The sequence below is a fragment of the Magnolia sinica genome, chromosome 6 (genome assembly GCF_029962835.1).
Source record: "Magnolia sinica isolate HGM2019 chromosome 6, MsV1, whole genome shotgun sequence".
In the NCBI taxonomy this organism is placed as follows: domain Eukaryota; kingdom Viridiplantae; phylum Streptophyta; class Magnoliopsida; order Magnoliales; family Magnoliaceae; genus Magnolia; species Magnolia sinica.
In genome coordinates, this window is record NC_080578.1 from 80,692,095 (window position 1) to 80,717,227 (window position 25,133).

The following is a 25,133-nucleotide window of genomic DNA, read 5'->3' on the forward strand; positions in this document are numbered from 1 at the left end:
TCATCTAATCTGTCTCCTTACACCATTAATAAAGAAAAAATAAACCAGAATTCGTAATTACCAAAAATAGCAAAATTCTAACTCTAATAAAAATCCTAATTCTAATAAAACTCTTCTAAAGCCTAATTTCTAAAAATAAAAATTCCAAATAAACTTTCTCTAGAAGAGTCCTCGTATAATTAAATGTTATTTCTTAAAAGGAAAAAAAAAAAATTAAAACTCTAAAAATAGAAAATATTAAAATGTTAAAAAATTCAGAATTACTAAAAATTCATTTTGAGCTGAAAGTGCGCGTTTTCTGACGAAATGGACAGTTGCAACCCACTTTGTGGGTCAGTTCACCTCGAATGACCCGTTTCAATAAAGATTGATAGGTTGTGTGCCCCATAACGATACCTGGATCAAAAGTTACGGTCAATTTACGGTCCACCTTCTTTTTCCCAACCATGCTGGGAACGTATCAGTGACACGTTTTACATCACTTTTCCAAGTCCACTCCTCTAATCATAATCCAGCATTCAGTAAAGCAGCAAAATGGTGGGTTGCTGCAGCGATTTCGAGCTGTCTTCATTCCATTAGGGGCATTCTTCCCACCCTCATTTTCTGGGAAATATGGGCAGCTAGAAACGCCTCTCATTTTGACGATTCCCCTCCTTCTGCCTCGAAAGTCATCTCAAATGTCCATCATTGGATATTCAGGATCGGGCATTCCCTCCCCTCTCCCTTGAATGTCTCATTGTCTTTGGCCCATGCCCTTCCAAAGATGGGGATTGTTGATGCTAATTCATCTACAAGGTTAACAAGGATGGTCAGATGGAAGAGACCCAAACGGTAATGGGTCAAAATTAATGTGGACGGATCAGCCCTAGGAAACCCGGGCCCTTTTGGGGGTGGCGGTGTTTCAAGAATTGTTGAGGGAGATTTCCTATTCGCGTTTGCTTCAGGCTACGGCTTTGGAACCAACTTTCGAGCAGAGATTAGAGCTTTATGGGAGGGCCTATCCCATTGTGTGGATTTAGGCTACACCAAGGTGGAGGTGGAGAGTGATTCCAAGTCAGTTGTAGGCGTCCTCAACAGGAATTCTGCCCCTTCCTAGACCATGGTCTACTGGTGGACGAGGGCTAGGGACCTTATGTCGCTGCGAGAGATATCCATCAACCACGCCCCTAGGGAAGCGAATAGCGTGGCGGACGATCTGGCAAGTTGAGGTAGCAACGGTCAGACCAGATCTTTCTTCCGAACCTCTTCACGCCTCCCCAAGATGACCAAAGGCCTTCTTTTCCTAGATAGGGTGGGGCTGGGCAACTTGAGGAAGGGTTGATTTTCTTTTTCTTGCTTTTTCTTTTCCTTGGGGAGTTGTTGTGCATTTTCCTCACGATAGGCGGTCTTTTCCCACTTTTTGATGTAAGGTCTGCCTGAATCCCCTGTGTAAATTTTCCTCTTCAATGAATTCTCTCCTGATTTACCAAAAAAAAAAAACACCCAAATCACAAAGAAGTGGACAAGACTTGTACTCACAAGAATATTACACTTGATAAGGAGAAATGATTATTTCCTACAAACCCAAACACCATCCCCCCCAGTGAGTCTTTGAGAATCCCCCCAACTAAGAGATTGGTTTCAAATCAATTATAGTTGATTTCAAATCAATCTAATCTACCTAAGATGATAAAAGCCTAATAATAGTAAAAGCAAATATAGAGTATAGACAAAGATGACAGAAATAATTGTATTGAATATACTAGCCATACATTGCTTACAAAAGAGTTAATTATGATAATATCCCCAAAAGAGAGACCTTTATCCAAATTCCGTTCTATCTTTTTTATCATTGAATATTAGGTAGAGATGCGTTTTTATTATAAAGTAGACATCATCAAAGCCTTACCCCAATAGTTGTGTTATAAAGGAGATGTGGCTCTTAAAATTAGGAGCAAAAAACAAAACAACAACAATCATGTTATTTCTTTGGAAAATAACATGTGGATGTCCTAAGAAAACTAAGATGCTAAGATGTTAACAACAACAACAATAAGAGAAGAGTTTGAGGAAGTAAACTGGACCTACGGACTCTAACTGAGCCTTTTGAAGCATCCAGCTTTGTTCACCTACTTCGTATGATCTTTCCCGGAGCAATATAAGAGCTGCATTGTACAATTGAGAACAACCATGTAAACCAGGTTACCAAGGTCGAAGCCATTCGCAAAACATGCTGAAGTAAATTTAATGCAATCTAGGATCGAAACTAGTTCCAAAAATAATGGCAGATGCATACCAGATTTCCAGCACAAGAATTACCAAAAGATGCAACAATAAGAGATGCTGGAAAGATTAAAAACTGAGCAAATTTCTTAATTCAAAGCATCATATCTCCTATGCATATAGCCCTAGCCCTAGCCCTAGGCCATATTTATAAACAGCTTTCGGAAACAACTCTCTCCAACAAATAAGGAAAAGACTTTGAAGCTCGGGCTACATAAAATGAATAGCAAAAAATATAGGCTTCAAAAACTACTAAACTTGCCACAAATCATGCATGAGGTTTATAGGGGTTGTATACACAGCCATATAGTTGTGTATACAGCTGTGTAATCCTACCAAATAAGTTATTTTCTGCATGTGCATGCTATTTTAGCATATAAACCGTTCATGAGAAAACTGGATGCACGTGTGACCAAGAGAGGCCCACTTTGGAGTCTCCTCAAACATGCAGGCTGATGCAGGACATGAAAATTAAATATGATATGCGAGATTTCAGGCTTAAGATCACGTTAGTTCAGAAACAATTACACAAATTTCATATCCCACATGAAAGTCCAAACATTCAATTAAGGGAAATCTATGCAGGTCCAGGCCTACACATGATAGGGCTGGATCAATAAAAATTATGAACCAAACGATACTCAAAGATAAGAAATAATCATCCGCACATGCATAGTAATCAGTCTCTAATCCAAGTGATTCAGAAATTCCAATTCGAGGAACCCTAGGGTAAGAAAAGGCACATAAAATTGGAGATTTGAGTAATTTAGGGTTACGTTTAGGGATTTTGGGTGAAAGCAGAGTGAAAGAGAAGAGAGAGACGAACCAGAGAAGTACCGCACGCGTGGACAACAACCATGGCCCGAACGCACGTGCGTATGATCCCGGCCACACGTGTGGGGCGCACTATTCAAAAAAAGGTCACCTTGGCCCTGGTCGGCCAGGGATGGACTCCAAAACCCCCAAATTTCAGCTCAATCCGATGTACGGTTTGTGCATGGTGCTCTGCCGAAGTTTTAGCCCTCCTGTAGGGCCAGATTCTGAAATTCTACTGTGGGGAGGAGAATTATTGCAATAGATGATTGATTCAAAGTGTAGATGATAGGGTGAGAAGAGAAGAAAAGATGGTAGAAGATGGGTAGTAAAGATGGCGATGGATGGGGGCGAATCGGGATAGATGTGGCTTCGCACCACGATAGTTAACCCGTCGATGAATGGAGGGCTTCGCACCCAATTAGGCTACACGACTCAGAAAGTAGGAAAACGCAAAATTTTTATTAATCTTCAATCAATCAAAAGAACTACAGGGGTGCCTATTTATAGGGAAAACCCTATACCCTAAAACTCGCGCCATGTGTGCAACCTATTACTTGGCAATGAAGTAAACTAAAATAAAAACCAATCAAAGAAATCTAAAGCGTTTACGATATTCTAAATAACATAAATAAGCAAAAACTAGAATATGAAATCAATCCGACTAATGGGTCATGATCATGAGATCCCATGATGGGCTTTTCATGGCTATTGGGTCCACTCTCTTGAACCAAAACTCCGTCTTCTAACTAGGAGGCCCTCCCTAAACGTCGTCATAAATCCAGATCGACGGTGGGGCCCTCCTGGCATAAGTGCGTGGGGGGGCGTGAGTGCGCGTGATGTCTCCATTAATTCTCCCTGGCTGCGAAGATTTCTCTACTGACGAAATAAAACTCCTGAACCGTTCCAGGATGTCGGATCAGAAGGGGGGGGGCGTGAGTGCGCGTGATGTTCCCATCAATTCTCCCCGGCTACAAAGATTTCGCTATTGACGAAATAAAACTCCTGAACCGCTCCAAGATGTCAAGATCAAGTCTTTGAAGCTCCTCCTCAGTGAGTCACGTGCTGTCTGAAGCTGGGCATGACTTCCATTTAACCAGGTACTTCTAAAACTCGCCGTCCGACATTGAAACTGTCTGATGGTCCAAGATATCTTCTATTTCCTCTTTGGGTGTATGAAAGTTAGGTATGGGAGGCAGAGGCTGGGAAGAAAGGTCAGGAAGAATAGATATGGAAGGTAGAGGCTGGGAAAATGGGTTGAGACGGGTAGGTATGGGACGTAGAGGCTGGAAAAATAGGTCGGGAAGGGTAGGTATGAGAGGTAAAGGCTGAAAAAATGAGTCAAGAAGGGTAGGTATGGGAGGTAGAGGCTGGGAAGATGGGTCGGGAGGGGTAGGTATGGGAGGTAGAAGCTGGGAAGATGGGTCAGGAAGAGGCCATGAATCAAGGGATAAATCTAGGGAATCAGGATAGGTGGGCGAAGGGCCGAACAAAGTATTAGTGGTTTCCTGAAAAGTAACTAGGTCCTCCACATCGAATGTGGAACTAATTCCCATGGAATGTGGACAATCTACCTCATACAAATTGAGACCGTTTAGTTTTATAATTTTGACGGGTCCAACGCTACACGCGTGTAACTTACAAACGGGCCCCGAAGGATACCGTTCGGGCCTGATGCGGACCATCACAGATTCCCCAATATTGAATCCTTTGAAACGTTTATGCTGGTCTGCAGAAAATGTGCAATGTTCATTATTAGTCATGATCTTCTGCCTAATTTCTTAATGTCATGAATGAATGTGATGTGCAAAAGACTCTGCAAACTCTAACGGCCTATAGGACAATGACACAGAGACAAGATCAATAGGTTTCCTAGGTTTATAACCCGTAACGACTTCACGAGGACTTAGACCTGTGGACCTATCAACAGAACTATTCAACGTAAACTCGGTTGTAGGTATTACGGTGTCCCATGTTCTGGTATGCTCTATATCCCTCCTAGGGGGAGACTCATCCGATAGATCATCAAGACAAACATCACGAAACTCATCCACTACCAGAATGACTTCGGTGAGTAACTCTACACTAGCCTCCGGTGCACTCTCTTCAGTCACAAGGCTGCACATGTTGTACCCCTCAAAATAATGATCTTGATGTCCCTCATGGGATGGGTGCACAGGTGCACGCCCATAACTGATTCCTTGGCCAACTTCATTCATTGGTCTATCCTCCTGGCCACCTACCTGAATTGGACATCCACCCTAATGGTGGTGTTTGTCCCAGCGGAGGTCCCAAGCTGGGTAATGCGCACATCAAGTTGTTCAAATCATTGGTCCATATCCAAGCGCTTAATAAAAGACTCCAACTTTTGGGACAACTTGTTTAGTGACTCTTGCAATTGTTCCATGTTTAGTGTAGGGTGTCAACCAAAATTCAGCAATATAGTTGTCAAAATATAAGATTTTTTTATTTTTATTTTTTAAGAACAACCTAGTTTCTAAAAACGAAAAAGGAAAGTTTTTAAAACAAGTTAGGAAAGTTTCTAAAAAAAGAGAAAAACCAAATTAGGAAAGTTTCTAAATAAAAAATTTTAAAAAAAAATTAGGAAAGTTTCTATAAAAAACAAAGCAACCTAGTTTCTAAAAATGAAAAAGGAAAGTTTCTAAGAAAAACAAATTAGGAAAGTTTCTTTTAAAAAAAAAAAAAACAAATTAGGAAAGTTTCTAAAGAAAAGCAACCGAGTTTCTAAAATGAAAAAGGAAAGTTTCTAAAGAAACAAATTAGGAAAGTTTCTAAAAAAAAATAAAAATAAAATAAAAATAAAAAATAAAAAACAAATTAAAAAAGTTTCTTAAAAAAACAACCTAGTTTCTAAAAAAAAAAAAAGGAAAGTTTCTAAAAATCGAAAGTAAGTTGGTTTCAAAAAAAGAAAAAGGAAAGTAAACTGGTTTCTAAAAAAGAAAAAGGAAAAGAAATTAGTTTCTAAAAACAGATTAAGAAAGTTTCTAAAAAACAGAAAAGGAAAGTTTCTAAACAGAGAAATAGAAAGCTAAGTTGATTTCTAAAATAATTCAAATAAGGGGATAACAGAAAATTTCAGCAGCTTATGTTAGGGTTTATGGACCTCTAAACAGCCATATATGATGAGAATTGAGGCGTAATGGACATAAACAATCAAACCCTAAACATGTAATGAATTCCCCTACAAGAACCCTAGGCTCGGATACCAAATTTGATGCAGGACATGAAAATTAAATATGATATGTGAGAATTCAGGCTTAAGATCACGTTAGTTCAGAAACAATTACACAAATTCCATATCCCACATGAAAGTCCAAACATTCAATTAAGGGGAATCTATGCGGGTCCAGGTCTACACATGATAGGGCTAGATCAATAAAATTTATGAACCAAACGATACTCAAAGATAAGAAATAATCATCCACACATGCATAGTAATCAGTCCCTAATCCAAGGGATTCAGAAATTCGAATTCGGGGAACCTTAGGGTAAGAAAAGGGGCATAAAATTGGAGATTTGAGTAATTTAGGGTTAGGTTTAGGGATTTTGGGTAAAAGCAAAGTGAAAGAGAGGAGAGATGAACCAGAAAAGTACCGCACGCATGAACAAAAACAATGGCCCAGACGCACGTGCGTGTGATCCCGGCCGCACGTGTGTGGGGCGCACTGTTCAAAAAAAGGTCACCTTGGCCCTGGTCGGCCAGGGATGGACTCCAAAACCTCCAAATCTCAGCTCGATCCAATGTACAGTTTGTGCGTGGTGCTCCGCCGAAGTTTCAACCCTCCTATAGGGCTAGATTCTGAAATTTTGCTATGGAGAGGAGAATTGCTGCAATAGATGACTGATTCGAAGTGTAGATGATGAGGTGAGATGAGAAGAAGGGATGATAGAAGATGGATAGTAGAGATGGCGATGGATGGAGGCGAATCGGGATAGATGTGGCTTTGCCACGGTAGTTAACCCTTCGATGAGGGGAGGGCTTCGCACCCAATTAGACTTCACAACTCAGAGAGTAGGAAAACGCAGAATTTTTATTAATCTTCAATCAATCAAAAGAACTATAAGGGGTGCTTATTTATAGGGAAAACCCTATACCCCAAAACTCGTGCCATGTGCGCAACCTATTACTTGGCGATGAAGTAAACTAAAATAAAAACCAATCAAAGAAATCTAAAGCGTTCACGATGTTTTAAATAACATAAATAAGCAAAACCTAAAATATAAATCAATCCGACTAGTAGGCCACGATCATGAGATCCCATGATGAGCTTTTCTTGGCTATCGGGCCCACTCTCTTGAATCAAAACTCTGTCTTCTAACTAGGAGGCCCTCCCTAAACATCGTCATCAATCCGGATCGACGGTGAGGCCCTCCTTCTAGCGTACGTGCGTGGGGGGTGGGGGGGCGTGAGTGCGCGTGTGCGCGTGATGTCCACATCACAAGCTCAGGATTGGGCTGCATCAAAATCGATTACACGTGTTACGAGTAATAAGAAAGCCTTTTGTGAGTGTGTGTGTGTAAAGGAAAAACTTTGATAAATTTGAGAAAGGAAACACCAGGAAAGCAAAATTGAATAAATGTTGAGAGATCATCAGCATGATACATCAAAGAACCCTATCCCCAACTGCCATCAAAGGAACGCTGAGGCCAATTGGCGAAAGCATTGATAGACTTGGCCAACCAATCACCTTCAGTTCAGCACTTAGAAAAACTCATCCAGCCACACAACTTATCACAAAACATTCTGTTGTTACATTCAGACTATGTCAACCACATCTCAGATTGCATGATCTGTCTCGGAAAAAAAAAAACTTTCTTTTCGGCTGCTAAATGGAACCTTCCACCCCTCCATAGGAAATACCTTTGGATTCTTTCCATTCACTCAACTACACCAGCCAGACAGTGGAACATGGAAATAAAATCAACCTGCATTATGTGTTAGGGCTGCCTCAATCAAAGTAATCTGACTACTAAGGGAAAGATATCTACTCTTCCAAACTGGAAGCTCACATTCTACTTGTTCCATCACAACATCCATCAGATGTTTAGACTTCAACCGACTTACCAATGCGAGGAAGAGTCAAGCATGAGGGCAGAAGCTTGCTTGCCATACACCCAAAAACATCAGCTAGATCTTTTCATTTCCTCCTCACCCAATCTTATTCCCCAAAACACCAAAGGGTCTTTCTGATGCCAACTTGGATTTTTGAACTAGTATTTGGCTTTTGCATAAAAGGAATTCATTAAAGGGTTAACAGCAGTGTTTTAAATAGTGAATAGCATGCAGCGTAGTGTTCACCCCTCAAAAGCGTGAGGTGTAAGCTACATAGCATGTAGCGTAAGCTATATGCTACTTATAGATTTTTAATCAAGGTTGCGCTTGGTTGCACCAATTTCATGATATCCATCAAATTAGCCTGATTAATAATGAAATTTTGATATTTGGTGCAACCAAATGCAACATAACATAATAGGAAGGATAATCAGTAAGTATAAAGGTAAAAATAAAAAATAAAAAGATCAATGAAACTGATTGAATAATGTTACTTATATTGTTTTTATTAAAAGCATTAAAAATATTAACTAATTTTTATTGAAAAAAAAAAAATGTAACAAATCATTGAAAACATTAATTGATTTTAATGTTGTAGTAAAAAATGACTTGTAATGTGAGCCGGGTAACATGCAGCGTAGTCTATGTAGCATGTAGAGTATGCAAATTATCATGTAGCATAGGCTACATGCGACTTAAGCTATTTGCATGAGCTACGTAGTGTTAAGGCTAAGCTACGGTAAATAGTGTAAGCTACACACTAGCGTTAAGGCCAAGTCACGTTACATGGCATAAGCTACACACTATATAACCTGGCTATTTAAAACATTGGTTAACAGTAGTCAGCATTCACAAAGAAGAAAGTAGATGTTTTGGTACAACTACAAGGTGGAAAAGAATAGTTAATTAACAGTGAGTAATAAAATGAACACAGAGAACATTTGATGAAGGTGGATGGTCCTTTGTTGCAGGATCCTTCTAACTAGGTGCCACTCCGGCTGGAACCATGCTTCAGGTTGCCACTCCCGCTTCAAATGATGCTCTGGGCTCAAACTCCTGCTCCCACTTTCTAGCAATTTATGCCTGATAACCCAGATCTGTTGCCACTTCCCTTCACACTTTGTGCAACTATAGGATGGTCTAATAGAATATCAAGTTGGACATTTAGAAATCCATTTTAAGAATATCAAGATTTTACTGAGAAAAAGGAAGCAAAACAAGGGTTTGCTAGACATTAAGGTGATGATAGCAACTGCCAATTACAAGAGATGGCCTATAAGCGCCATACTTGGCTAGGGAATCTGCAGACAAGTTCACATCTCTAGAAACTGCAACATAATGAGTTGGCCCCTCATTAGCTTTAGTGATAATCTCATTTACAGGCCAAGGCCCAAGAGATCACACTCCTCGAATCACCTTCCACCAAAAGACGGTCATTGCATGATTTTCAAATCAGCTTGATACCCGTCCCCCCCCCCCGCGCGCGCACATAAAGAAAGATCCCTTTGTTCAGATTCACAAGCACCCATCAATATTCAACTTCTACCAATTAGTAGGTGGCAATTTCCACTCTACCTTCTCCTTGGGCACTCTTCTATAATTATTGATGGTCTATAAACAGTTCCTTGTGAGATCCAATGGCGAGAAAATACAAAATTCCTTAGTGGTGAGACTTCAAGAGACCATGTTGGACTCGGTTTTTTTTCATTCACCCAGTTAACAGGCCATGAGATACCTTAAAAGACTTCCATTACATGCTAGCCAAATCCCACATGATACCAGGAGGGACCATGTGCCAAAGAATCTTGCCTTCCTGACAAAATGACCATCGACAAATCTAACATTAATACGCCCATGGAAGTTGAAGTAGCCCATTCAATCTGAAACACATGAAAGAAGACCAAGTCTCCATTAAAAATTTGCAATGCAAATGAGATGGTGCCCAGTCTTCCATCTTCCCAACCAATATAGCATATATTTGGGAGGTCATAATTCATTTTTTTCAAGAGCATGATTTGTTGGATGTGTAAGAATGGTCCTTGTAAATTTGTAAACTAGAAGTAGAAGAAATAAGAGGAGAGAGTTGTGAAAAGAAAGGAAAAGAGGATTGTAGGCCTGGACATCCCCTCTCCTCCTATTTATATTAATAATAAGCAATGTGAAAAAGATAGAAACGCCTTTACGTGACAAAAGTGAAAAAAAAAAATCCCTTAAGTCCTATCTAAGAGTCCTAATCCAATTTAACTAAAAGAATAGACAAGAAAAGGTGCTAGGTGAACCGTACAGTTGTACAGCCTCCATATCCATTAGGTGGGTTGTACAGCTCGTGCATTAACTCTCCCCTCAAGCTAGAACTTAGTTGTTGTCAATGCCAAGCTTGAAGTATATGTGGTAGACTGGCTGTGAGGTAGAGCCTTCATGAACACATTAGTTGATCTTGAGACTGGATATGTGCAGTTGAGATTTCACCACTGGAGACCTTCTCACATATAAAGTAATAGTCCACTACAATATGTTTGGTTATTTCATGATGATTGGAATGTTTGCAAATGTAGGATGCCGCCTGATTATCACAAAACAACAGCATACGTAGATTTACCATAAACCCGATTTCCTAAAATAGTTTCTTGATCTACATTAGCTCATAGGTAGCGTGAGTCATTGCTCTACATTCTGCTTCAGCACTTGATCAAGCCATAACACTTTGCTTCTTACTCTTCCATATTACAAGATTTCTTCCCACAAACAAAAAGTACCCAATAGTAGACCGCCTACCTGTCAAAGAACCTGCCTTTTGCATCAGAATATCCAATGACCTAAAGATGATTGTTCCATTTGTACAGAATTCCCTGACCTGGTGCTCCTTTAAGATACCGCATAATTTGAATGGTTGCATTCATGTGAGGTACTCTCAGAGAGCACATAAATTGGCTCACCACACTCACAGCATAAGAATTGTTCGAGCTAGTAATAGTTAAATAGATAAGTTTCTCAACCAATAGTCAAATACATCTCCTTAAACATCGACAAGTTTGTAATTCGGATCCATTGGTGTATAAACTTCCTTGGTACCAAGAAAATGTGTCTTTATGAGCAAATCCAAAACGTATTTCAGTTGAGAGAAACTAATTCATTCCTTTGATATGGCAACTTCTATACCCAGAAAGTATCAAAGATGACCCAAATCTTTTGTGAGAAAATACATCTAAAGATACTTCTTCAACTCTTCAATCCTCTTATCGTCACTTCCCATAACAACAATATCGTCAACATATACAACTAACACAATAAGACCTAAGGTGCCTCTCCATACAAAGACGGAATGATCCGCATGACTTCGAATAAAGCCATAGTTCATTACTACACTGAATTTGTCAAACCATGCATGTGAAGACTGCTTCAACCCATAGATCGCCTTTCGTAGTTTACACACCTTGTCTAACTCCCCCGGAGCAATGAATCGAAATGGTTGCTCCATATAGATCTCCTCTGTGAGATCACCATGAAGAAAGGCATTTTTAATGTCTAATTGGAAGAGAGGTCAGCCATGATCAACGGCCACCGAAAGGATAACACGAATACAGTTCTACTCGGTAACAGGAGAAAAAGTTTCAGTATAATCAACACCAAAGGCCTGAGTATACACCATGACAACCAAGGTATTCAAAATCGGATACGTGACGGTAATGGTCATAACCACTACGCGTTACAGGGTCAAAACAGCCGTTACAGAAAAAAATAGGTCGTAACGGTCCCGTAACGGTCTCATAACGGCCCCGTAACGGTCTCATAACAGCCCCATAACAGTTTTTTCAAAAAATAAAAATTAAAAAGGGCCATAACAGCCATTACGGCCCATATCATAACGGTAACAGTGGTGGCCATTACGGCCACCGTTGCCATTTTGGAACACCTTCATGACAACAAGCGAGCCTTCAAACGTCCAATAGTAACGTCAGGGTAAAATTTAATAATGTACACCCACCTACAATGAACAAAACATTTACCGATAGGTAGACTGGTGAGATCCCAAGTGTTATTTTGATGAAGAGCAGTCATTTCCTCTTCCATTGCTAGCTTCCACTCCTCATGTGATAGTGTTTCCTGATATCACTTGGGAATAGAATGAGAAGACAATGACACCACAAATTTATGAAAGGTTGGAGAAAAGCACTGAAATGAGACATATTTGAAGATAGGATGATCGGTACACGTACACTTCCTTTTTTATGGCAATAGGAACACCAGGCTACCTACAAAAGTCACTAGATCACTAGGCTTGAAAGAAAATACGGTTGATGGCACATCATGATTGGTCACACTATCTATCCATTTTCAGCATGAGTAGGCTTTTAGGTCAATGGAGTCGGCATAGGTGGGAGATAGGGTTATGCCTTCTTCAACCACAACAGGTACAAGCACAGCTTCCGCATCAAGAGGTTTATAGTCTTGTCAGAAGAATGGAGTGAACTCAAAAAACGTAACATTTGCACACACGTCTTCGAAGTGAAGGACCACAACAACAATAACCTCTTTGTATCCATGATATCTAAAGAAAATACATTTAATGGCTCTAAGAGTAAATTTATTATGGCCCATCTCTAATTGGTGAACAAAACATACACATCTAAAAACTTTGAAAGGCAAAGAAAACAACACCGTATCTAAAAGTAAAACTTCTTGAGGTGATTTACTTATTAAAATAGTCGAAGGCATTCAATTATAAAAAAAAAAAAAAAAAAAACACACCATGAGTACTACATCACTTGAATAACTTTTCGAACATTCATGTGAATTAATAAAGCACGAGTCATCTTAAGCAAGTGACAATTGTTTCGTTCTACAACAATATTTTGTTGTGGGGTGTGGGCACATGACGTTTGATACAAAATACTTATTTCACAAAATACAGAGTAAAGGATTGGGACATTCGCTGGCATTATCTGAATGAAACAAAGACAATTTTGAGTTGAATAGGTATTGTATTTCCCTGTGAAAAGTCTTATAAATAGAGAATAATTTAATCCATCTTTCATTAAGTAAATCTAAGTCATTCACAAAAAATCATCAACGAATGTAACAAAATACGTGTACCAACCTATATTTCTCATTCACTAATAATCTCATTAAAATATCACCTTGCTAATAAATCACATTGCACAAGTTTTTATTGGACATGAAAACACAGGCAAAAAACTCCACCCTATTTCTCCACCACTATTTCTCCCCATTTCAGAAATAGGGATGAAACTAGTTACCACAAAATTTAAACTCATTTATTCATTGGGCAGGCCTATATATCCACCCAGGGAAGTGCATCAGTCGAAAAAGGGCCTTGGTTCGATTTAACGCCATACCATAAACCTCAATAGCATTAAGAGAATTTAATCCTTTCTGACGAAAAGTGGTCGTGTATTAAGGTCGGTTAAGCATAGAAGTATTTAATATAAGTCTCCAATTTTAACACCACCAGTAACTAATTGTTTGTCAGTAGTTCACCCATCTGCTGATTTTTGTCACTTGTTGTCCATCTCAGTTGGTACCCTTTGGTTTATACTTATGTCAAACTTCTAATTGACATTTCTAGAAAGTACCAACATGCCTCGTGTAAAACCTTGAGATTGAAGAAGAGAAGAGCAAAGATGATAGAATAGGGAGCAAGAGAAGAGGGAGAAGAGCTGCTCAATATGCTCACACACCCACACGTCTCTCTTATTATATGAGGGCTTTCATTAGTAAAAGTAAAATTACAAAACTACCCCTCTTTACTTAAATATTATATAAACTAAGCCTATAGGCCTAAAATCTACCCCAACACATATTTCAGCCCAATAAGTACAAGAGACCACACATAAGACCAAGCTTGTCCACCCGAATGATCACAACGGTCCATTCAACACTCCCCCTCAAGCTTAATCATAAATATCACACATGTCCATCATGGAAATAAGCTTTTCAAACTAAGACTTCCCAAGACCTTTGGTGAATAGATTTAAAACCTGATCATGAGACGAGATATATGGATTAGAAATTTCTTTCTAATAAATCTTATCACAAATGAATTGGCAATCAACCTCTATGTGTTTTGTTCTTTCATGAAACATTGGATTGTCGGCAATATGTATAAGAACTTAATTATCATAGTATAAAAATATTGAACTTAGCCCGCAAATCCTAACACTTCCAAAAGTATTTTCAACCAAACAAGTTCTCAAGTTGTACGTGCCACAGATGTATATTCTGTTTCAGCACTGGGCCCAGCAACAACATTCTGTTTCTTGCTTTTCTAGGTAATTACATTACCGCCAAGAAATGTGCAGTAATATATAGTCAACCTTCTATCAAATCTTGACCTCGCATAATCGACATCAAAGTACCCTGCTGTTTTAAGATGGCCATGAGACTTATATAAAATATCTTTCCCAGGTGCAAACTGCAAGTATCTAAGAATCCTCATAACTGCAGCTAAATATGGAGCTCTGGGATTTTGCATAAATTGGCTAACTACACTTACAAAGAAGGCAATATCATGCCTATTAATGGTTAAATGAGTTAGCCAACGAGTCTTTTATACATTCCAAAGTCTATAAATAACTCTCATTCTTTCTAATCAAGTCTGAGATAAGAATCCATAGGTGTACCCAAGATACCTATCTCTTTTAACAAATCAAAAACATATTTCCCCTAGCACAAATTTATCCCAACTTTAGATTTCACCACTTCTATATCTAGAAAATAACGACTAAGCCAAGGTCTTTAATCCGAAAGTGGGAGTGAAGATACAACTTCGGTTTGTCAATACTCAATACCCACCAAGTCATCACATGTAACTACAATGTCATCCACATATACAATAAACATAATATAAGCCAATGTAGTATGCCTAGAGAAAACAGAGTGATCTACTTTAATTCTCTTTACACCATATGATATTACCACATTATTGATTTCTCAAACCAAGCTTTGGGTGACTGTTTCAGCCAACACATAGATTTGTTTAATCTACATGCCGAGGACTCCCTTGACCAACATACCCAGGAGGTTACTCCATATACACTTCTTATTGCAAATCCCCATGCAAAAGAGCATTCTCCACATCCAGCTGAAAGAGAGGCCAATCATGATTAGTAGTTATAGAAATAATAACTCGAACTGTGTTAAGTTTAGCCACTGGGGAAAAAGTATCAAATAATCCACTCCATAAACCTTGTGTATCCGTTGGCTACTAACCTGGCTTTGTAATGCTCAATAGAGCTATCAGGCAGAAATTTAGCTGCACAAACCTACCGACACTTAACTAGTGTCTTACCAAATGGAAGATCATTTAAATCCCATGTATTATTGAAATACATGGCATTCATCTCGTCATCCATAGCCCTTTTCAAGTTTTTATCCAATAATGCATCCAAAACTAACTTGAGAATAGAGATAAGGTAAGGGCAAACTGTTGGTAATTGGTGAATAACTGAAATAGAACGTGAATAGATGACCATTTACCTTTATGAACAGCAATAGGCAAATCACCAACAACCTTGGTAGACATAGGAGATGTTAGAACCTCAATAGGAGCAACAAACGAAGGTGTAGTGTGAGAGGAAACAGTCTGCAATACTTGGTCATTTCCCCTTTTCCTGTAATAAGCCTACGTGAAATCTTTTTGAAGTTGTGATGCCTCAGTAATAATATATGTTGGGAACACACTAGGCAACAAAACTTTCGAAGGAGTGGCTTTTGCAACAATGCTCAATTTTAGTAAGTGAGAATTCTCAAAGAAGGTTCCATCAGTTGTCAACTTGTCATAAAATGCCTTTCAAGTGAAGAACAGTGGCATCTATAACCTTTCTACGTATAGGCGTACCCCAAAAAAAAATGCATCTAATAGAACATGGAACAAGTTTATCTTGGCCAAGGCCCAAATAGGTGAACAAAATAAGCGCAACCAAAGACTTTTGGAGGATTTTTTTTAAAAAATGGATTATCATATAACAATAATGAGAAGGGTGTTTTCCCATCCAAAATAGAAGATGGCATTCAATTTATTATATAATATGCGGTAAGTACAACATTACCCCATAAAAATTGTGGAACATTCATTTCCAAGAGTAAAACACGTGTAATTTCAATCAAATGTCAACTCTTGCACTCAGCACCCATCCCGTTCTGCTAGCAAGTTTCGCAATCCAAACTTGATAGTTTTAGAAAGGATTAAACGAGGCTCTACAGTTTCTGGAGTAATGGATGGCCCAGATAACAATGCCGCTGGATAGCAGGACCCTAAAGTATCACCACAACACCTACTAATTCTCTATCCAAATAGCATAGACCATTCCTCTCGCGTCCTCCACCAATCGTCCTGCCCATCTTGAGGTTCTAAAAAACACAATGAAAATAGAAGAAGGTGATAAAGCACTTTAAAGACTTTGTTAGCTCACTCACAGATAAAAGACCGAAGAAAAAATTAAGGGCATATAAAATAGAAGATAATAATCATTAGACTGAACAGTACCAAGTCCAATAATGTTGGAAGAGGTAGCATCAACTAAGGTAACAAACACATTAGAAAAAATAGTACCAAATGAGGAAAATAAACTATGATTACTAATAATATGATCAGAAATCCCAGAATCTATTATCCAAGGAGAGAAATGGGATGAGAAGAGGATAAGTTTTACATAAATGAGCCAAAATAAGAGTAGATGTAAAGGGTACATTATTTGATGAAAGGAGTGAAAATGTGTATTTTCTTCTCGTGATAATGTGACATTGACCTGATTACCACTAGCTTGGAACTAGTAGAAGTGTCAGGTCTACCATCATATGGAACATCATCAACACACTCAATTGGTCATTGGAGGTTTGCCATAAAGGTTCCGATAGAAATTCACAAAATGATTAGTCAACCCACATTGAGTCTAGAAACAATCTTCTCTACCACCACGATCACACCATACCTCCCCCCAAACCTCTACCACCAAGAAAAACGCCACAGCTGGTCCGTCCACCACGACCTCCACCCATACCAATGTAACTAGATGAGGTAACCAAGGTTGATTTATCTGTACTATTAACCTGGGTACTGCCAGAATCATCTCCAATGGAAACTCTCCAAAGTCTATTATAAACCTTTTTTTAAAGAGTAAGTCTAGCATAAACTTCCACAGCTAAAGGAAGCGAAACACCACCCAAAATATAATCCTTCTTGGATCGATACTCCTTTAGTAAACCACACAAGAGCTTCACCACTTTCATGTATTCCATCTGCTTCTTCATAAGGGTCACATCTGAAGAAATGGAATGACAGCTTGAAAGTTCTTCATACAAACTAATAAGCTAAGCAAATACTCACTAAGAGATTTATCTCCTTTTTAAGAGGGAAAATCTCCTCATACAACTAATACACCCAAGAAATATTCTATTTTGAAGAGTACATGCTTCTAACCTTATCCAGCAAATCTTTAGCGATGTTAAAAAAATACCAAATTTGAACCGATTTCATGTTCCATACTATTCCACAATCAGGACCTGATCTTAAGAATCATCACACATCCACTGCTTATATTTAAAATCAGATTCTTCAGGTTTGGTCTCAGTGAGGAAGTTATCCTTATCTAGGGCTAAAAGAAACACTTCAACAGATTTAGCCCAAAGTGGTTCTGCCTATTAAGTTTTACAGAGATGTATTTGATGCATTAAACAAGGAATTAGGGCTCTCACTCAATGATGAAACAACAACCACACCTTTAGACTCTATAACAAACTTTAAATGAATTTGATTCAACTAGTATTGAAAACTATTGATCTATAATCAAATTCACACTCAACTACATCCAAATTAGGTCATGGATAACAAAAATTTACTCAAAATTTGCCTTTTACTGCAAAGTAATCGAGCGAAAACAATGCAACATCACCCTGTTATAAAAAAATCAGCAAACTTTCATCTTCCAAGCCCGATTTCTGCACTTCCTTAGCAAAAGACTGCACTCGCCTTAAAACAATTGCACAAGACATGATGCTTTCTGCAAAAAACAAAGAATGACCCTCTCTCTAGGGTTTGATCAGCACTTCATGGTTTTTGAGAATTCCCCCAAAATCTGATTGATACATTAGGGTTTTGAGAGAAGAAGATCTAAATTTGAATCACCTCTCGATGTGCTCTGATACCATGTAAAACCTTAAAATTGAAGAAAAGCGGAGAAAGAATAGAAAGGAGAGAGAAAAAGGAGAAGGGCTGCTCAATATGCTCACACGCCCACACCCCTCTCTCTTATTATATTAGATCTTTCATTATTAAAAAGAAAATTACAAAACTGCCCCTCTTTACTTAAATATTACAAAAGCTAAGCCCATCGGCCTAAACTCTATCCCAACATATACTTTAGCCCAATAATTACAAGAGACCATACATGAGACCAAGCCAGTCCACCCGAGTGATCACAACAATCCATTTAACACCTTGAATGACTTAACTCAGCTGGATTCACCTGCTAATGACACCAAACAAATCAGTTGCATCATCAAACTAGATTGACGAACACATATATTAATACCAAAAAGTTTAGTGGTCTTTGTTTGATTTTGTCCAGATTGGTTCGATTGCTGACATTTGCAAGCCAAAAATTCTTGGAATCCCGTACTTATCTTGACCGATTATATCCATCCTGAATAAATTTGTATGCAAACCCTTAGGTCTATTCTTAGTGTGTTTTTCCCTCTATGTTTATGAACAACCCAAAAACACGCTTCATGGCTTTGATGCATTATTTGGAGCCTAGCGGTCTAGCCTGAAGGTCTGGTTTGGATAATATGATGGTTTGATCTATGATTTATGATTACTAGTTTATGCTTTAAATAAGGACCTTTTTTATGAATGAGACTGTTTTATTGAAAAAAAAAAAAAGAAAGAAAAACAGAGATAATACAATAAAACAGAGGCACAAAAACGAAAGACTCACACAAGGAAATAACAGCGACAACCCTGACAATGCAACTCCTGCGTTCAACACAGACCAAAACATCCTCAAAGATACATATTAAAGATTCGTAGTTTAAATGTGCATATTTAATATTTAGTTAATGGCTTTATGATAATTTGGTTTGTGATTTACATACATATATTTTATTTAAATATGGAAGAAAGGCAATAGAAATCATAAATGCTTTGTGAAAACGACCTGAAATAGCTGCAAGAAGGTTATGATGGTACAGATAACATAAAAGCAGAAGCATTAAAACTACACGTATACCCTTCATTGTAATATAGAGGGTAGGAACTCTTACGTGGTTTTGCCTCAACAGACACAGGCTTTGCACAAGGAATTTCTGCAGCATTCATATGAGCAAGTATTAGTTTCAGGCACATAACAGAATCATTCATGCAGACTAACATATTCAATAGTACTTGCACCTGCAACAAGCCCCCTTAATGTTTTCTTCAAAATTTTATGCTCTTAAGTAGTTTCATTCTATGTGATGATATATACATGAACATGAAATGACTAAACATGGATTGATTAAGAGATGGCATTGAAGCATGATAGCTTTCTGACGAGTCATCCATGCACATTACATTGGCTTTCACCGTTCCCTCTTAACCTTCTTCCACAGATCTCAATCTCTATTTCAGTCAGAAAAGAATTCGTGGTCCTACGCTATTGGTATATATGCAGCATTTCCATGCACATCTTTTCTTTCTTCTCATGGCCCTTGTGAGTTGTGACACTGCAAGGTGAAAGACTTCTATATACACGATGAAAGTTTAAGCAATTTTGAAACTATATTCCCCTAAGCGGACAAGAAGTAGGGCTCTCAATGGAGCGGGTCAAATCCAAGATCCAATTCACTCTGAACCCATATAATACAGAGTTGGATCTTAAAATAGGTCCAATTAATTAAATGGACTAGATTCGGGTTCATAAAAATAAATCCGAATCATATTCGGGTCAGATGTAGATCTAGTGGTTAGATCCGATCGGATCCCCACTATTGCATACTTCAAGATGTCAACCGTTTCGACTTCCACAGTAGTAAAATATGTGTGGTTGTTCGACTTTTGCTCTTCAGACTTCAATACTGATGCATGATTTAAATTTAAAATACTCAAATTGCAATATTTTATTACTAAATTAAATATATTATCTTATATATTTTTATATTTGTGATGAGGTAGATTCGGACCAAATCCGACACGAATTCAATGGCTATATGGATTTTTGGATCGGAAATGGACCTGGTTATTTATAAGTGAATCGGATATGGATCTCACCTTTTTTATACGAGTCAAATCTGAATCCGGCTATAGATTTCGGATTTGGAGCCGGATCCAACTGGATCCGATCCAGATCCAACCCATTGAGAGCCCTAACAGGAAATCACTTTAGACCCACCCCAAGGACATAGAAGGTTAGATGTAGAAGGAAGAAGAAAAAGAGAAGAAGAGATGGGATAACACCTTAGACCATATTCAATGAACAGCATTGAGAAGAATTGATCAAGCCTTTGATAATATTCCACGTAGCACACATTTTGGAGATATCTAGTTTTTTTCCTTTTCTTTTTCTTTTTTTCCTTTTTTTCCTTTTTTTCCTTCTCTTTTCCTCTAAAGACTGGCCTCTAGGGTTTTCACCCACCAATACAAGAATAGCCATATTCATAATAACTCAAGTGTTGTCTGTATATAATTTAAATAAATAAATAAATAAAAACATGAGAAAAGCCATATGGCATTAATGCTTGGCTGTCTAAAACACCACAAAAAACTCAAATACATTATTAAAAAGTCCGATAATTCACTAGCATGACCCAAAATTTATTTTCCTATTTACTTCTCTTTCTTATCATGTATTAAAGACTCCCATTAGGTTGACTTGCAGTAGACTTGCACCAGGGGTTGGCATTGAGCCTGTACTTTTTTACATTGGTTATGGACAAGTAACCAAGGCATTTGCAGGAAGAGATCTTATGATGTATGTTGTTGGCAAATGACATAGTTTTGATTGACAAGAAGAGGGAGGGAGCAAACACAAAGCTAGATTTGTGCAAGGATGTTTTAGAATCTAAAGGAATTAAAATTAGTTGGACTATAACAGAGTACAAGGAGTGCAATTTTAATAACAATAGGAGTGAAAACAAGGAATTAGGTAAGATTGTTGACCAAGAAGTTTCCCAAATGACCACTTCCGATACCTTAGGTTAATAATTCATGAGAGTGGAGAGATTGAGAAGGATGTTGCCCATACGATTCAAGCTAGGTGGAAGAAATGGAGGTTTTCCCTCTACAGTTGTATGTGGTCTTTGTGTACCACTCGAACTAAAAGGGAAATTTTATAGGATAGCTATAACACCAATTATGATTTACAAGACAGAATGTTGGGCAATTAAGGAACAAAATTTTCATAGGATGAGTATCGCTAAAATGTGGAGATTGAGATGGATGAGTAGCAAGACGAGAAAGGATGGATTTAGAAATTAATACACTCAAGGGAACTTAGGAGGAGCCAATAGGTGATACGATGAGGAAAAATAAACTTAGATGATTTGGTCATGTGCAATGAAAACCTAGAACCACGTAGGTTAAGAGTGAGTGGGTACAAGTTGAAGGCTCTAAAAGGGCGAGAGGAAGTCCTAAAAGGACATCGATGGAGGTAGGTCTAACTAAAGGTCTGGCCCTTAATGGTGGAATGGAGGAATTGGATTCATGTAGTCGACCCCAATTAATTGTAGGGTTGTCAACGGGTCGGGCTTGGGGTTGGTATCGGCTAGGGCTCTCAATGGATCAGATTTGGATCAGATCTAGTTGGATCTCAGCTTTGAGTCCAAAAATTTGTAGCCAGATTCTGATGCAGATTCGGATCCGACTCGGATCCAAAAGGTGATATCCATATCTGATCCACTTATAAATGGCCATATCCATTTCTGATCCAAAAATCCATATAGCCATCGAATTCAGGTCAGATCTAAGTCTGAATCCACCACATCACAAATCTAAAAAATAAATAAGATAACGTATTTAATTTAGCAACAAAATGATGCAATTTGAATATTTTCAATTTGAATCATGCAGGAATATTGAAGTTTGAAGAGCAGAAGTCGAACAGCCACACAGAACTCAGTACTATGGAAGTCGAAATGGTTGAAGGCTTGAAGCATGCAATGGTAGGGATCTGCTCAGAACTCCCTACTAGATCCAGATCCAACCCGAATATGATTCGGATTTATTTTTGTGAACCCGAATACAATCCATTTAATTAATCAAACCTATTTTAAGATCCAACTCCACATTGTATGGATTCGAAGCAAATGGGATCTCGAATCTGACCTGCTCCGTTGAGAGCCCTAGTCTCGGCCTGGATTTTGAATTGTTTTGGGTCGGGGCCATCGGACCAGGCCTATTTAAAATTCTCATTTTGGCAAGCCCATGCCCGGCCCATTGGAACCCCTAATCAATTAGGATATGGCTTGGATGATGATGATGATGATAACTCAACTACCAATGAAGTAGAGGCGTCTAAGACCCTTTTTAATTAGAAAATACTAACCAACTACCTAAAAACTGACTAATTTGGATTCTATTCAAATCATATTCCTGGCCTTGCATTTAGGCTTTCTATAATCCCATGTCCCATGGACATGGACACTTGATAAGTCCTGCAACTTCCACAAGCACACAAAAGCTGGTGTCACTCACTTCTTTATAAAATCCAATTCAAACCTTCAAATCAAGTCATTAAAGCCTATTGCAGAGACACTTGAGACCCACAGATATCTAACAATAATTCCCAAGACAACTTGTAAACCCCTTCAACCATGGTATGCCGTAAAGGCCGTTATGTAAAAGTAGCGGTGGCAGCCGTTATGTAAAGGTAACGGCAGCAACCGTAGTTCCCTAAGACGGTGACGTTAAGGACTATTTGTTTTAAACCACCCATAAAGTTGGCAAAACGCTTTTCCGATATCCAAAATATAAGAGGCCAAGTGTGTAAAGCCTTTTAGGCTTTTCCAAACCAGACACACAACATGCATGTTAGCCCCCCTTGCTAATGCCATCATTCCAAACCTGTAGAAGCATGTTACGCTTGTTTTGGACTTTAGACTCCCCAAGACATGAAGTGGACAGGACACTACTCTGGACCTTTCAAATGTATATCTGCACCTGCCGACCCATGTAAATAGGTTAATCAGTGTTCTGTGCTACTAGTTGATATTTTGGTATGAACGAGTGTGTGGTACGAAACCATTCTAAATTCACAGTTTCCAGGATGTCGACAATAAAATTGCAGATTATAATCAACCTATGTAGATTATTAGATAGAGCTTGATTGTAACCAACCTATGTAATAGTCTAATTTATGCTAATACAAAAAATGGAAGAAATTAGAGAAATCCAAATTTCTTCCATTTTTATCCTTTAAAATTGTTACCCTCAAGCTCATGCAAGTGGACCCCACATTGGCATGGTTCAGGCTACTGATTTGATCAAAAAAGAGCCAAAGTCACAAAATCCCCAACAGAGCAATGGTCCACATTCAACTGGATAGCTAGGGTACACAAATCTCTCAGCTTTTCACTTTTCTTTTTCTTCACACGGGCTATCGACAGTGATTTCCTATAAGATTGACGGTATGGATCAACACAAGGACTGAGGATATAATTCAGAATGAGCAGCACATAAATAATGTCAATGACAGTTTAATCATCTGTTGTGAGAAAGGTAGGCAGCCAAACCCGGGACGAAACCCTCGCAATAAGCAGAGGCAAATGGAAAAGGCACCCAGATAGCTGACATTGAAACTCAAGGTGTCATAAAGCATTATGAACATCCCATGAGAAGATTGATAATATTAATAAATAAAAAAAATCAGGATTTTCCATATAATCGAGATGGCGTACCTTTATGTTTCTTGAAACATGGAAGAGAACAGCTGCATACATACAGACCGTTATGAAAGATGCTACCAATCAAAAGCAATTGCATGCAAGAGAGAGAGAGAGAGAGAGAGAGAGAGAGAGAGAGAGAGAGAGAGAAGGGGGTGTTTTGAGAGGGGGCTTACTAAGGAATGAGACAGGAAGGGCACTTGTATTTCGATTGCGCTTCCTTGCAGACCTCACACTGTCTTGGACCCATCTCCGAGAGAGAGAGAGAGAGAGAGAAAGAGAGAGAGAGAGCTTCGTGCTGATGAAAGCAGTGTAGACGGAGTTTCACGAGGAGGAAGATGAATTATGAGGTTTGTTCGTAATGCAATGTCATACGTCGGGACTCTAGCCTTTGAATCCGATTGATCGTCTTTCAATGATCCAAGCCGTTTATATGGTGCGTCTTTAGCTTCTGTTTTTTTAATACACAGCAAGTGAACTTTCTTCAATTGGATTGTTTGATATTTGGCTTTTTGCTTTGAAAATGGACGGTCAAACTAATCTTTGTATAATCAAAGTGATGAAATAATCAACCTTATAAAATTTTTGGACATCGCCCGTCCAAGAGTGGCCCAATCACATAAACGGTGTGGATCATTGAAATAAAATATCGATTCCAAAGTCCCAACGTATCATATTGAAATTCATGGAATGTATTCGAGCGCAATCCGCATGAAAGATATGATGCGTGTCTGTATTTCTTGACTGCGTACATGCATTTTTTCAGTTTTGAAGGCGATGCAGGCCGTTTGGCTTTGATTTGAGCTTGAGAATCGACATTCTCATTTTTCAATATTGATATTCTCATTCTACCGATTATATTTGGCAGTCAGATTTTTTATTCCAATAAGTTTAAAATTTATGTTTGGCAGCTTGGATTTTCAAACATACACTTTACAAAAGCAAAGGAGGAAGCAGTCGTAGAAGTCAGAGAGAATTGTTGATGCTATGATCGATGTGGTTGTTCCTACTAGACTGTTGTATACCTATGAAACTAAGTAACAATGGAGCTCTGGTTGTGGTCGGGGACCTTCCGATGCCTGAGTTAGAATAACCATACAATGGGTCTAGT

General features: G+C 38.5%; 1 protein-coding gene across 8 annotated transcripts in view; it reads right to left on the reverse strand.

The window, feature by feature from the left end:
• The window catches only part of LOC131248919 (uncharacterized), a 43,424-nt gene extending 18,940 nt beyond the window's left edge, over window positions 1–24,484 (reverse strand). For 3 of the 8 annotated variants that reach the window (XR_009172554.1, XR_009172553.1, XM_058249438.1), the window contains exons 1-4: window positions 24,199–24,452; window positions 24,038–24,069; window positions 19,430–19,471; window positions 2,064–2,144 (exon numbers count right to left, since the gene is read on the reverse strand). Coding sequence is in view for 6 of the 8 variants with exons in the window: in XM_058249438.1 (XP_058105421.1) it covers window positions 2,064–2,144; window positions 19,430–19,471; window positions 24,038–24,069; window positions 24,199–24,272 (229 nt within the window). In the remaining 2 variants the exon portion in view is untranslated. Of the gene's footprint in view, window positions 1–2,063; window positions 2,145–15,085; window positions 15,252–19,429; window positions 19,472–24,037; window positions 24,070–24,198 lie in introns of all 8 variants that reach the window. The other 5 variants (XM_058249441.1, XM_058249440.1, XM_058249443.1 and 2 more) reach the window with 4 other exon arrangements.
• Between the last annotated feature and the right edge of the window lie 649 nt (window positions 24,485–25,133).